The sequence below is a fragment of the Panicum virgatum genome, chromosome 5N (genome assembly GCF_016808335.1).
Source record: "Panicum virgatum strain AP13 chromosome 5N, P.virgatum_v5, whole genome shotgun sequence".
NCBI lineage: Eukaryota > Viridiplantae > Streptophyta > Magnoliopsida > Poales > Poaceae > Panicum > Panicum virgatum.
The window spans coordinates 20,293,170-20,306,632 of NC_053149.1; the positions used below are offsets into that span (position 1 = coordinate 20,293,170).

General features: G+C 40.9%; 2 protein-coding genes across 3 annotated transcripts; one reads left to right on the plus strand and one right to left on the minus strand.

Moving 5' to 3' along the window:
• Positions 1–1,502: 1,502 nt before the first annotated feature.
• On the plus strand, positions 1,503–5,678 carry LOC120673999 (serine carboxypeptidase-like 26). 2 transcript variants are annotated; one of them, XM_039955060.1, is made up of 10 exons: positions 1,504–2,064; positions 2,448–2,555; positions 2,651–2,746; positions 2,837–2,929; positions 3,539–3,624; positions 3,970–4,245; positions 4,321–4,463; positions 4,728–4,823; positions 5,037–5,142; positions 5,239–5,678. In XM_039955060.1, exons 1-10 carry the CDS (start codon positions 1,707–1,709, stop codon positions 5,383–5,385), a joined length of 1,509 nt encoding a protein of 502 aa, XP_039810994.1. In that variant the 5' UTR covers positions 1,504–1,706; the 3' UTR covers positions 5,386–5,678. The 2 variants fall into 2 exon arrangements, with proteins under 2 accessions (XP_039810995.1, XP_039810994.1); XM_039955061.1 differs by lacking the exon at positions 2,837–2,929 and having other exon boundaries at positions 1,503–2,064.
• An 86-nt stretch (positions 5,679–5,764) lies between these two features.
• Positions 5,765–10,747, minus strand: LOC120674000 (serine carboxypeptidase-like 26). The gene is given in 10 exon segments (XM_039955062.1): positions 5,765–6,070; positions 6,205–6,310; positions 6,510–6,605; positions 6,704–6,852; positions 6,937–7,176; positions 7,535–7,659; positions 8,245–8,337; positions 8,430–8,525; positions 9,863–9,970; positions 10,421–10,747. Coding segments are annotated over 10 exon segments (1,428 nt in total). The 5' UTR covers positions 10,686–10,747; the 3' UTR covers positions 5,765–5,920.
• Positions 10,748–13,463: the final 2,716 nt, after the last annotated feature.

The following is a 13,463-nucleotide window of genomic DNA, read 5'->3' on the forward strand; positions in this document are numbered from 1 at the left end:
CTTTCTATCTTTTCATCTAATTTCTACTTTAGTAATTCTTTTTTACATATTCTTTCTTTGTTTTCTTATTCCTTACTTTTGTGATTATTCTATTTCCATACATTTTGTGATTTATATGTTTTTGCTAATATTTTTATACGTAGTATATTTCTTTTCACATGCATATTTAATTGTTTGTGGTACAAACATAATGAGGAATAATATTATTTTTTATTAATACTTTTCTTTACTTTTTAATAATAACTTTATACTTTTTTCTTGATTTTTATTTTTTTGTTTAACTAACTTGTTAAATATGTTAAAGAATTGATGTAAAGTGTAGATGTGTTGTGTAGAGTACTTTGTAGTTTATTTTCTTTATATACTAATTTATTTAGTGCATGTATATATGCTCATAAGAATATTTTTTTGCTATTTAGATGCATTCGTTCTTCTTGTACAATTATTTTTCTTCGAGTTACTAATTTGTTCACAATGCTAAATCAAATGTTCGCTTTGTAGACTGAATTGTTCGACTATGTTGACTTGTTTGTTTGCAATATTTATTTTTTATTATTTATTGCGAACAATCAAATGTTCATGATATTTATGTTTTGTTTGTCATATATTATTATTTGTTCATTTTATTTTAATTTTTGTTTGTAGAAATAATTATTTGTTGGTGTTGTTAAGTTATTTGTTCCAAGGATCCGAAACTTATTATTGAGTATCAAAGAAAATTATTTTTAAAGAATATCGTGCAAATATAGGCGAAGCATGGTCATGTTTGAAGATTATGATCTTATTAAAGAAAGATAATAGCGCAACTTAAGTTTAATTTGGACGCTCCGTTTAATACTTATAGTTTTTTTAGTTTTAAATTTGCATGCATGTTAGTGACATCATCTTTATTGCATTTTTCCGTATGCATGAGCACCAGCTGGCAGGGCAATACTCAAATAATTAATGAGGCTGGTTCAACAAAGTTGAACTGTACATCTACTTCAAGCGATGGTTTAGAGTAACTCTAGCAGATTATCTAAATAAACTTCCATCTTAAATTTGGAGAATCAAACAAAAAATCATACTCCTGTAGATCCTCTATTGAAGCCTCCATTTTGGTGAGATCTCCAAATCTCTTACTCCACTCTCTATTTTTGGAGGGTCTCCTAGAAGCTCTCTATCTATCGACAAATGAATTTCACCCTTTTATATTACGAGGGTGAGATTTAGAGATCACTGCTGAATTAAGGTTAACTAGTCTATATCGCTGGAGATGGTGTTAGCGACCATCCCGAAGTGGTGTAATCGCGCCCAGCCCGAGCGAGTCGTCGTCGACCCGGCTAGCTGCCAAGAACATCCCCAATCGAAGGATGCCAAATCTGATCCGTGCGAGAGTACCAAGGCCACTGGGATTCTGGGATACGGTCACGCAGACGCAGTCAGCCGGCTGTCGAAGATGCCCTCGGCTGTAGCGCAGCGGCAGCAAATAAAAATGGTTATCCGGCGCTCACATGCGCCACCACCTATCCCTATCTTCCCTCAACCAAACCCGTGCCGCGCCGTGATCCTTCCTCCGAGCGAGGCGCCCCCTCCAATCCAATGGCAGGCGCCATCCTCTTCACATGATCTCACCGCCACACACTTCGAGCTGAGCTGCTGACTGTGAGCCGCTAGGCCCAGAAGCCTGCCGTGCCGTCCTCTGAATCTCTGATCCCCTGCTGCACATGCGTCTCTCCGCTAGCTCTTCCTCCTCTCCCAGCCTCACCTCATATGCTCGAATGGCGACAATGGCAGCAGCGCGTCTTCTTCCCCGGTCGTCCTCGTCCAAGCTCCAGCAGTGCAGCTTTGCTGTCCTCCTCCTCTTCTTCCAGAGCTCGTGCTGCCACGCAGCGGCTGTGGGTTACAGCCAGCAGGAGGGCGACCGGGTGCGGTTCCTCCCCGGGCAGCCGCCGCACCCGCCGGTGTCGCAGTTCGCGGGGTACGTCACGGTGAACGAGCACAACGGGAGGGCGCTCTTCTACTGGTTCTTCGAGGCCCAGGCGTCGCCGGCGAAAAAGCCTCTCCTGCTCTGGCTCAATGGAGGTAGTTGCTTCAACTCGCTTTTGCCTTTCTAATTACCTTTTTACTTTGCCGTTTAACTCTGCCATGCACAATGAATGACAGAGCAAAAGAGCTGGCAGTGTTCATTGAGTTTGGTTTCCCTTATAATTAGTACCTTCTGTTTTTGTTATGGCTCCAGTAGTGAGCTTGCAACGTGCAGGGATCATTGATCATGGGGGTTAGTGAAGCAGAGTAGCAGTGCTCTGTGCTGTGGACCTGGATCACCTTTTATATTTTATATATCCTGAATCAATGCTCAAATTATCTTGCTGTACTTGCAGTTAATAACATACCATCTCTTCCTGCTATTCTCTCTGCATTGGGCAAGAAAAATTAGTACAGTAATATCTGCGCCCAACATGCAGGACCTGGTTGCTCATCAGTTGGGTATGGAGCTGCTTCTGAGTTGGGGCCTCTCAGGGTCACCAGCCACGGGGCAGGGCTTGAGTTCAACAAGTTTGCATGGAACAGAGGTGCCTGAAACAACTATTCTTTTCTGTACTTAAGATCATTGCAATTTCATCAAGCATAAGATTTTTTTTTGCTGTATCCGTTATTTTTCTTGCAGAGGCCAACTTGCTCTTCCTGGAGTCTCCTGTTGGGGTCGGCTTCTCCTACACCAATACATCCTCTGACCTGACCAAACTTGATGACGCCTTCGTAGGTAATTTTCAGTGATATTTAGGGAGTTTATGCTTTGGTCATCGCTGTTTCACAATGTTTTACATGTCTGTTGCATCATTCGCTTTCGTAGCTGAGGATGCATACCACTTCCTGGTAAATTGGTTCAAGAGGTTTCCACAGTACAAGGGACGCGATTTTTATATCTCTGGAGAGAGCTATGCAGGTACCTCTTGCCATGAGCTACAATGCTACATGGTTGAAAATAGTCAATAAAGAAAAGCATTAATTCTACATGCTTTCTCACAGAACAAAGATAGTTCCCATCAACATCCTGTTCTCTAGTGCTACTTTGAATATATCTGGGTAATTTCCTAGAAGCTATTAAATTTGTTCATGCGCATAATAGAGGACAACCTAACCTAGACACTTATTTTGAGAGCACCGACGACTACTGATACTCTTCCTGTCCACAAAGTTTTAGTGGTATGCAAAGAAAACAATGTGGATGTTACCACGTAGAAATGAATGGTTTTTAAAATCAGGAAAATAGTAATCCTTGTAATTATTCGCAAAACCATACTAGTTTTTGGGTGACATCTCATTTTCCAAAAAAAAACTTCATTACCGCAGGGTTTCAGATTCCTTGTTTTTATCTAAAGACAAAGGAGTTTAAGATTTCTTTATACTGCATCAGTAACCCTTAGTGTAGGTATGGCATTGCTGACATGTCCATTGTCCATGATATCTTATCAATGGCACAAATTGGTGGGGGAAAGTAATGTTCCCTTTTTCTTCTTGTGCGTCACTCAAAAAGAGTTTCGAATCAATGCAGGTCACTATGTTCCACAACTTGCTGAACTTGTCTATGATAGGAACAAAGATAAGGCCAGCACATATATCAACCTTAAAGGTTTCATGGTGAGAATCTGGAGAAAAGCATCCTTTGACTATTTAATTTGGCCTCGTCCTTTTATTTTTATTTCATAATTGACTTATAAGGCACTGGCATGGTAGCTAACAAGTGGACAACAATTTTGTGCTTTAGGAGAGAAACATTAACTATTTTGTCAAAATGTATTTGTATCCATAAAATGACCCAAAAAAAGGCATTCCACTTTTCTGAACCTATAAAGTTGTTGCACTTTGAGGAAACAGTTCATTGAAATGTGAAATTTTTATACAAAAGTTGTGCAGCACTTACTAAATACCAAGTTCAGAACTTGACGTGTTGTAAGTTGTAACACATGGATTCTCCCAATGTAGGTTGGTAATCCACTAACTGATGATTACTACGACTCAAAGGGGCTAGCTGAATATGCTTGGAGCCACTCAGTAGTGTCAGATGAAATTTACGAACGCATCAAGAAGGTGTGCGACTTCAGAATTTCAAACTGGTCCGATGATTGTGATAAAGCCATGAGCACTGTGTTCAGCCAGTACCACGAGATCGATATTTACAACATCTATGCACCCAGGTGCAATCTTCCTAAGTCATCAGCAGCACTTGCTGTTGATCAAGCACTTACAGCTAACGATCAGGTAAGGAACAATTACATTATAAAACTATAAGTATACTGCTTCTGAGATCCTGACACCTTTTCTTATATATTGTAGGAACATTTCAGGCGTAGGATTAGGATGTTCTCGGGATATGACCCATGCTTTTCTTCATATGCGGAGAGGTACTTCAATAAGGAAGATGTGCAGAGAGCATTCCATGCAAATGTCAGTGGAACTCGAAAATGGCAAGTTTGCAGGTGAATCAGCCTTAAATTGTTGTGACATAAGTCTTTACATAGTAGCAATTTGTATAGATTTATTATTTTCTATTCAAAGCTGAACAAACTAGTAATTAGGAATTTTTTCCCTTGAACAACGTAAGAGAGCTGAATGTCATTGCAGTAAGAAGGAGAATTAAGGAAATATTGACATGGTTTGACTTAATAATTTACTTGGAGCAATTGGCCACAGGTACATGAGTGTGAATTTGACTTAATTCTAACTTTTCATGTATCACGCAGTGACTCAATTTTAAGGTCATACAATTTTTCGGTACTTTCCATCTTACCCATCTACTCTAAGCTCATCAAAGCCGGATTGAGAGTCTGGCTTTACAGGTATGCTTCCTCTTAATCATTTCTCAGTTCTCCTATCAATGCAAAATACACCTTGTTCTTACTTATCCAAGTACAAATATTTTCCTCTGAAAAGAGACTTGCCGTAACCTTTCTTAAACATAATGATTGTTATCTCTGATTGCTCAAACTTTTAAAGTAGATCTCATATCGGTGATGGTGACTCGATAATAACTGTGTCCATCATCCATGCAGTGGAGATGCAGATGGTAGGGTCCCAGTGATAGGATCGCGGTATTGTGTGGAAGCCCTGGGCCTGCCTATCAAGACACAGTGGCAACCTTGGTACCTGAACAAACAGGTCAGAAGTTCTGAAATTTTTCCACTGTTACCGTGATACCATTTGTTAGTCTCTGAATGTAAACACAACTAATGCGGAAGATATACGATATTGTAGGTTGCGGGAAGATTTGTGGAGTACCACGGTATGACAATGGTTACAATCAGAGGAGCTGGCCATTTGGTGCCCCTCAACAAACCAGAAGAAGGGTTCGCGCTTATTGACACATTCCTCCTGGGGAAACAGCTTCCCACACACAGATGACAAGAATGTTTAGGGTCGCGATGAGTTTTTTTTTTCGAAAAGCAATTGTCAAGGATTGGACAACATAAGCGCCGAAGCGGAGAACAACGAAAGAGCTTTGAAAGAAAGCTTAATTTTGATTGGGGACTGATTATTCCTATTGAACATGAATCTTCTAGTCACATTTTGTATTTCCTGCTGCCCTTCTTGGAAGTTTTCGGTTGAACAGAACATTGCAATTTTCCCCGTGATATTAGTAATTTACGCCAATGAAGTGGTGATAAATGGTAAAGAAATGTTAGTGGCATGAACCACTTACATTGTTTTCTTCAGAAGAATGAGAGCATGAACATCCAAAAACATTCTTATATGGCCACATTAGTTGAGAAAATAATTTAAACATATATTAGCACATAGGAAAATTATTAAGGAGTTCATTCTCTGCATTAATTTGGGTACATATAGAGAGCCTATACTGGATATATGTTACATCGATCTTAAATCGGTTATTTCTTCTCCCTTACTCATTCAGCATATTTCATTCTGGTAGTGGCTCTCAGATATCTTTTGTCGGAAGTTGCCTGTCCAAAAGGAAGGAATTGACAAGCACAAGTGCCTCTGCTGGCTTATCTTGAGGCACTGTGTGACCTGCTCCTCTGACAGTGGCCATTGTCAGCCCTTCATACTCAACATACCTTCCAACAACCTGTGATGTGTTTTATGACATCCTCTTAGTATAAATGACCAATGAAAGAAAACTGAAGTATAATGTTCATCTTACATAAAGATTATCAAAATGAATAAATATGTAAACTGTCGTCTTCTAGTAGGGTGGCCGACCTGATTCTCTAGGTACCATGGTTGCCACTGTGACTTGATAGGAAGACCAAGCGCCTCTACCCAATACCGGGTTCCAATAAATGGAACCCTGCCATCCACGTCTCCACTGTATAAAAAAAACACAAAGGAGCACCAAAAAATAGGGCCTGAGAATGCACGTCAAGTAGTTGTCATATTTAATAATCCAGCAGAAGAATTATAAGGGCATGCTGAGACATAACAAGAAACTAATTTTAACAACATCAACGAGTATGCTTTTGCAGTGCCTAAAGGAAACAGGTGAATTAATTGCAGGATCCACATACCTGTAGACCCAAATTCTTATTCCAGCCTTGACAAGCTTGGAGTAAATAGGCAGAACAGAAAAAACCTCCATATCGTAGTTGTTGAAAATAGGATCACTGGAACAAATTTGTATGATGAGATGTCATATATTGTATATATCTGATTTGTACGACATGCATCTCAACTCTCAAGGAAACTATTGCATATATGTCACCTGCAAAGACTCCATCTTCTATCCTTGATCCACCCACTGATATTCGCATGAAGTGATTTCTGAACATCCATCCTGTTCAAGTAAGCTTCAATATAGTTCGAGTAGCATGGATCGTTTCCCGAGTACATCCTCAATCTTTTGGACTTGTTCTACAATTTGCATTGAGTTATACTTCTTGTCCTACCTTCATATCTTAGTTGCAGTATCTGCTACAGTATGAACAACTCACTTACCTTGCCTTCTTTTTCTACCGAGCTATTGAAACTAGATAAAAATGCTGATCCATCAGTGTTGCACCTCGGTGCGTACACGTTGTAGATATCAATCTCATGGTATATCTTGAACAGAAGGTTCATTACATGGCTGCACTCATTGCTGGTGGGTGAGAGCCTGAAGTCACAAACATTTTTGACTCGCTCATAAAATTTATCTGATATGACTGAATGGCTCCAAGCAAACTCGACGATTCCAACCTATAAATGGTAGGTAAATTAGTTCTTAAGTCCCTTCTTAGTTTATGCTTGATCTGCGCAGACCATGCTGTGTGCAGCATATGCTTCAGAATATTCCAAATTCAGTCGATTAAAAACAATTGATACAGCAAAACCACAAGAAAATAATAAGCTTGTGGAAAAACTAACACACTACTCATTGGAGCAAGGAAAAAGAACGAGGAGTCAGTGTAAAAATCAAGGAACCCAAACACGGGAACAAAATTTGCACATTTTGCTTGACATCTGCAATACAATATTGTGATACATGAGAATGATAAATTTTAGCATCCATCATTACTATAATCATTATATTTATGACAATGATTTTGAATGAGACTTACTATCAATAATCTAGTACTTTCTCTATACTTACAATAAATCCTTTCAAATTGATTTTCTGATTCGCTTCAAGGTGCTTGTTGTGGTCATACACCACTTCTGCCAGCTGAGGAACATAATGGCCTGTTGCATCAAAGTTGGTCAGTGTCTTAATCATAAATACTGTATGGTGTTACACGTGTTTCACACATTATATTAGTGACTAGTGAGTGTGGCTAGCCGCATAGACCTCATATTTTTGTGCATGACCAGTTGGATAACCACCATGCAATGCTTGAATCTTCATATTTTTCTCCCTATATTTTCTTTGATCATACACTTTCCTATCCTTTGACCCTCAATATTATTAATTTGGTTTCTTACTTTTCTGGTAACAAATGAAAAGAAGAATTCTGATTCCAATAAGGCAGTCATATATATATTTAAACGGAATAATTCCCATCAACTGGGTTCCAGACCTGATAAAAAGGCGGTAGCCGGATCCTTGTAGTTGCGTGGACTGGAGACTGTAGAGAATAGGGTCTGGATGTTTAGGATAACCTTTTTGACTAGAGAATAATGGACAGTGGAAGGATGGAATTTATTCCAGTTTTGCACGCTTAGACTACTGGTCATTAAAGAAAGGCGAAAGGTGGTATCCTTCTATTGTGGCCTCATTCAATATTGCAATTTCTTTGCTGGAAGAAAGGGAGCTGTCTACCTCCTTACCTGCATAGCTCTCTCCTGATATGTAGAAATCATGGCTTTTGTATTGTGGAAACCTCCTGAACCAGTTAACTAAGAAGGTGTAGGTGTCCTTGGCTGCATCATTTTGAAATTTCAATTAACAAACCAAGCAGCTCAATCGAATTTAGCTTTCTGTTTAGTGAAAATCATGATTCAAAGATTAATACCGACGAAGCGATCATCGATGTTGTCTAGGTCAGATGTAGTATTTGTGTATGAGAAGCCAACTCCAACGGGAGATTCCAAGAACAACAAATTGGCCTCTGATGAAGTTTTAAACCAAGGAAGCAAAAGTTGAGTAATAGGGGAAAAAATATGGAAACTAGATAGAACAGCACGAGTTTTGTGACTATGGACAAAAGCAAATTGGTAAAGAAACAAGTTCAGTACAGCCCAGTTCACCTTGGGGACTCGGCTGTGCAAAACAGAGATGCATATGCTGATAGCAAAATAAACAGTTCATATGAGTTACTCCCTCTATTCTAAAATATAAGGGATCTCAATATTAAAAATTTACCAACAAATATAGGAAATCACGTATTAACTCTCGGCTTGAAAAAAAACATGATTTCCTATATTTGTGGGTAATACATGATTTACTACCTTTTAATTGAGAAGGTGGTGAAGTTATATATATTCTACACAAGAAAAACAATTGTTGTACGAAGTTTAATTTTAGTAGTAACAAATTACTTGTATTTTTTTGAGACGAAAGAAGAAATATATTAGACCATAGCCGAGTACATCATCAGGTTACAAGCACGCTGGAATACAACCTGATCATCTAAAAGTCTTGTATAGTCTAAAAACTCAACTCCAGACCTATATGACGCTTCGTATAGAAGGCTGCACAGGCAAACACTCGGCGTGCACATGCAAACACCCGGCAACAAACTCGAGAACAGAAGCCCAACGAATGGCGGCCAACACTCCTGCAGGCGAAGTGGAGAAACTTCTTCTTTCTTGTGTCTTCCGTCTTCTTCTTTCTGCCACCGAAGAAAAAGAAAGACTGATCTGCATATTCTCCCTAGTCCTTCATTGTGGTCAGATCTAACCACAACAAAACGGAGAAGAGACCGGAGAAAATTATTTCATGACGGCGGCATCATCTCCACCTTGATGTCACCACCCGGAAAACCAAATCTCCATGACGTTAAATCGATGAAGTTGTTGACGTCGGTATCGCCCTCATCTTCAACAGATCCGCCATGGAGAAGACGAATCCACCCTGCCCTCTTGCCGTCACCGGAGAGGAGGAGGAGGAAATAAATCTCCAATACCAAGAGATTTGGCATGGAGAGACTCTAAACCTAGAAGACTTTAACTCTAGATGACTCGATCTACTGGAGAAACTAGGAAAAAATGATGGATCCCCACTCCCTTCGGCCTCCAGCGAGATGCCGAAGGGGAAGGGAGGGGGACCAAGCGGTGTTGGAGGCGGGAAACGCCGGCGGCGGCGCTAGGGCTCCGAGTGTGGGGAGAGGCGGGGGCTATGAGCGGCGATTTACTTGGTTAGTTGAGGAAGCAACAAATTACTTATATGTGACTTGAAGATGCAACGCACCATCATCCTAGTAGCTGAACAAGGAGAGGAGCAAACCTTTATTCCATGCAAATTTGTTGAATTCCAAACCAGTTCCGTTGCCAGTGACAAGTAGAGGCCCCAACTCAGAAGCTGCTCCATAGCCCACGGAGGAGCAACCAGGGCCTGGAGATGGAAAGAATTATGTTAGACGGCCACTCAGAAATTAAGAAAAGATCTGTTACATAAAAAACATGGCTTCTAAGAATAATCAAGAATACTCTCTCCGTTTTTATATTTATAACGTTTAAGACAGGTTAGTTAATTAGTTCAAAAATATTTTAAAACGGAGGGCTCCCAGTCAACTTCGGTTGTAGAAATGACTATAACTAAGCAAGACTATAGCTCTTACAACTAGATCATTACTGATCATGTTTTGGGGAGCGTTGTAGCATGGCTGACGTGTACCACAAACTACAGCGCTAAAGGGGCAAAAAGAACAAGAAAGAACTAAGAACAAAGAGCCGGCCGCTTTCGTCGTACTTGCAAATTCTTCTTTTCATCTCTCTTAGTGCAATGATAAGTCATGAAAGCAAAAGAAATGACCAACAGCTAAACTTTCTAGGCGATAATAACCTCCATTGAGCCAGAGAAGGAGAGGCTTTTGAGCCGGCAACGTCTGAGCCTCAAAGAACCAGTAGAAGAGCGCCCTCCCGTTGTTCTCGTTCACGGTGACATACCCCGAGAACTGCGACACCGCAGGTCTCGATGGCTGCCCCGGGAGGAACTGCATCCGGTCGCCTTCCTGCTGGTCGTCTCGCGCTGAGATCGCTGGCAGCAACGAGAGAGCAATCAAGATGGTGAAGAGTACTGGATGCTTCACTGCCGTAGAAGAGGCCATTGTGTTTCTGTTGTGCTCCCTCAGAATGCAAGTTGTAATGTTGTATCTGTATGTGTTCTTGTCCAAAGACCACAACCATTGAGGGAGGCACGCGATGCGAGATGGCTTCAGCTATTTATAGCGAAGGTGCAGGTGCCCTTCAATTGTTTGTTTGTCGTTTAGGGACTAGGGTGCTTTCCAAATATGCATCACGCTCACGCCTGTGCGCAATACCAGTGTTGTGAAAGGTGTTGACTGTTGACCGGTCAGATGATTAGTTACTAGTTTAGTAGTACAAGTTGTGACTTATGACTACGCGTGTTGCTCGATCATTCCAGGATTATCTTAGACTATGTTTGGCAGAGCTCCTAGAGCAGCTTTTAGGCTGAATCCAGGAGAAACCCTGGCAAACACTTTTTATGATAGAAATGATTCTATGCTGATTTTTTGGAGTGGTTATCTAAAATGAACTAAGGAGCTGAGAGCTGAGAAAAGAAGCTTCTCCTGATTCACATCGTACGCTGATCTATTTTCATAAAGTTAATTTTAGAGAATCATAAAGAATCAGTTTTAGCTGGCGAATCACTTCTCTCAAACAATCATCTCCCATAGCAAATCAAAATCAGGTGGAGCTCTACCAGAATAGAATGAACGAATCGGCCTCCGCGGATATCTTTCTTAGGACCTGGGTCTCTTTCTTGGCTCTATTTCATTTTTATGTTAGAATGTTTGTTCCATTTTAGTCAAAATATATCGGCATGCTTGAATTGGTTCTATAAAAACTTCTCTTGGTCCAATGTTTTAAATATATATGTCCAGCAGGGGCACATATGCACTGAGTTGGATGTTCAGAATTTAGAAGCTTCAAAATGTATATAATCCAACAATGCCACTTGTGTTTAGTTAGAATATTAGTTATCATTAGGTTAGAATCGCAACAGTTTTTCTATAGTTTTTGTCAAACATTTACCTAGCTTGATCGGTCATCAACATATTTTTGTTATCCCCTCCATAGCTGATTCATGCAATTAATGTGATAATATATATAGAGCGTGTTCTTGCTTTTTCCTCCCCTCAATAGCTTCAACCATGGTGGCACAATTCAACTATATATAAGTTGGTCTCTCTCCACCATAGCCAAGCAATGTGGAACTAAAGTTCTCGCCATACCATGCATACATGAGTAGGTCTTTGGAATTTGTTAGAATTATTATTTAACCCAAGGCCCAAATCTTCTAACACTGCGAGTGCGAGGACAGCGTCCGTGAGGTGACGCTTAGGCTTTTTCCTTCTCTCTCCTGGTCAGTACTCCCTTGTCACAGACATGTAATGTATTGTGTTTATTTCTGTCGGAGCCTTGGGCCAGTGTTTAAAAAGGTGAGTCTTTGGGCCTGTAAGCGGGTGTGATTTGCGGCTGCGTCCGGCTATATGTAACACGAGACTCACGCCCTGAAAACATCTGCGCTGTCGAAGCTGTCAATTCCTGTACACGACACCGCTGGGCTGATGGGCGCCCATCCATAGCTTCCTCCTCCACTCTAGTACCACCCAGCACATGTGGTATTTCCTAGGTCCCCTGTTGTCCCTGATCTGAATGCATCTAGTTCAGAGTCTAGTGCTCCTCCGGGTGCGGGTTGGAATTAGTTCCAGTGGTTACTCATCGTATTCAAGAAGTTGGGGTAGATGACCGTGCTCCAAAACGTGTTTGGCTTCTTAATATGGACTTTCCTTAGTTTGAGGGATCTGATGTCCGCATTTGACTAGATAAGTGCCAGGCATACTTTTCTATGTTCCAAATACCTGATGCTTTCCGAGTGACTGTTGCTATTATGAACTTGTCTGGTCGAGCAGATCACTGGTACCACCAGGCTCACAAGGATGTATGTGGTACTCAATCTATGGAACAATTTGAACAGTCTGTGCTGTCAGAGTTTGAGGTGAACACACAGAGATATAAGTTGATGGAACTGTCAACTCTTTGACAAAACTGACAGTGAGATTTTTCTGGTTTCTCGGTTTGTTCTAGGGTTGTTGAAAGATGAGTTGAGACCTGCATTGGAGATGCAGCTTCCTGACACCATGGTCAAGGCTGCTATGTTAGCAGCTGTGCAGGAGTCTTTGCTTAGTAGAAACAAGAAGTGTTACACTAATGCTATGTCCACCAAATCATTTGCTCCTCCTGCCAAGCTTGATACTACATCTTAGTTTTCTGCTGGTGAATTATGGAAAGCTAGACAACCGAGGGAATTCAGGAAACAAAATGGATTGTGCTACAAGTGTGGAGAGAAATTTAACCCGATATAAGTGCAAGCAGCTAGCCAGCTAGCCTTCAGCTGAATTTCATAGCTGTGGAAGATGGAGGTGATGGGGCTGAATTTCATAGCCAGCTAACCAGCTGTGTTCGCTTGGCTGTGGCTGGTGGCTGGTGCTGATTTGTTATAAGAGAACAGTACTGCTGACTGGCTAATAGCTGGTGGCTGGTGTTGATTTAGTATGAGAAAACAGTACTGCTGGCTAATTGGCTGACAAGCCAAGCGAATAGAGCGCATTGCTGCGGGATGTTCTTGAGTCACCACAGAATCTATTTGCTCCTGAGGATGTTTTGGTTTCCTTGAATGCTATCACTGGCGCAGAGAAAAGTAAGATGATCAAATTCGGAGCACTGGCTTCCAATCAAGTGTTGCTTCAACTCCTCGACACTGACAGTTCCCATACATTCATTAGTGCTAGAATGCTGGAGAAAGTTCCTTGTACTGTGGTGTAGACATTCCTCCCATAGAAGTTAAGGAGGCTAATGGC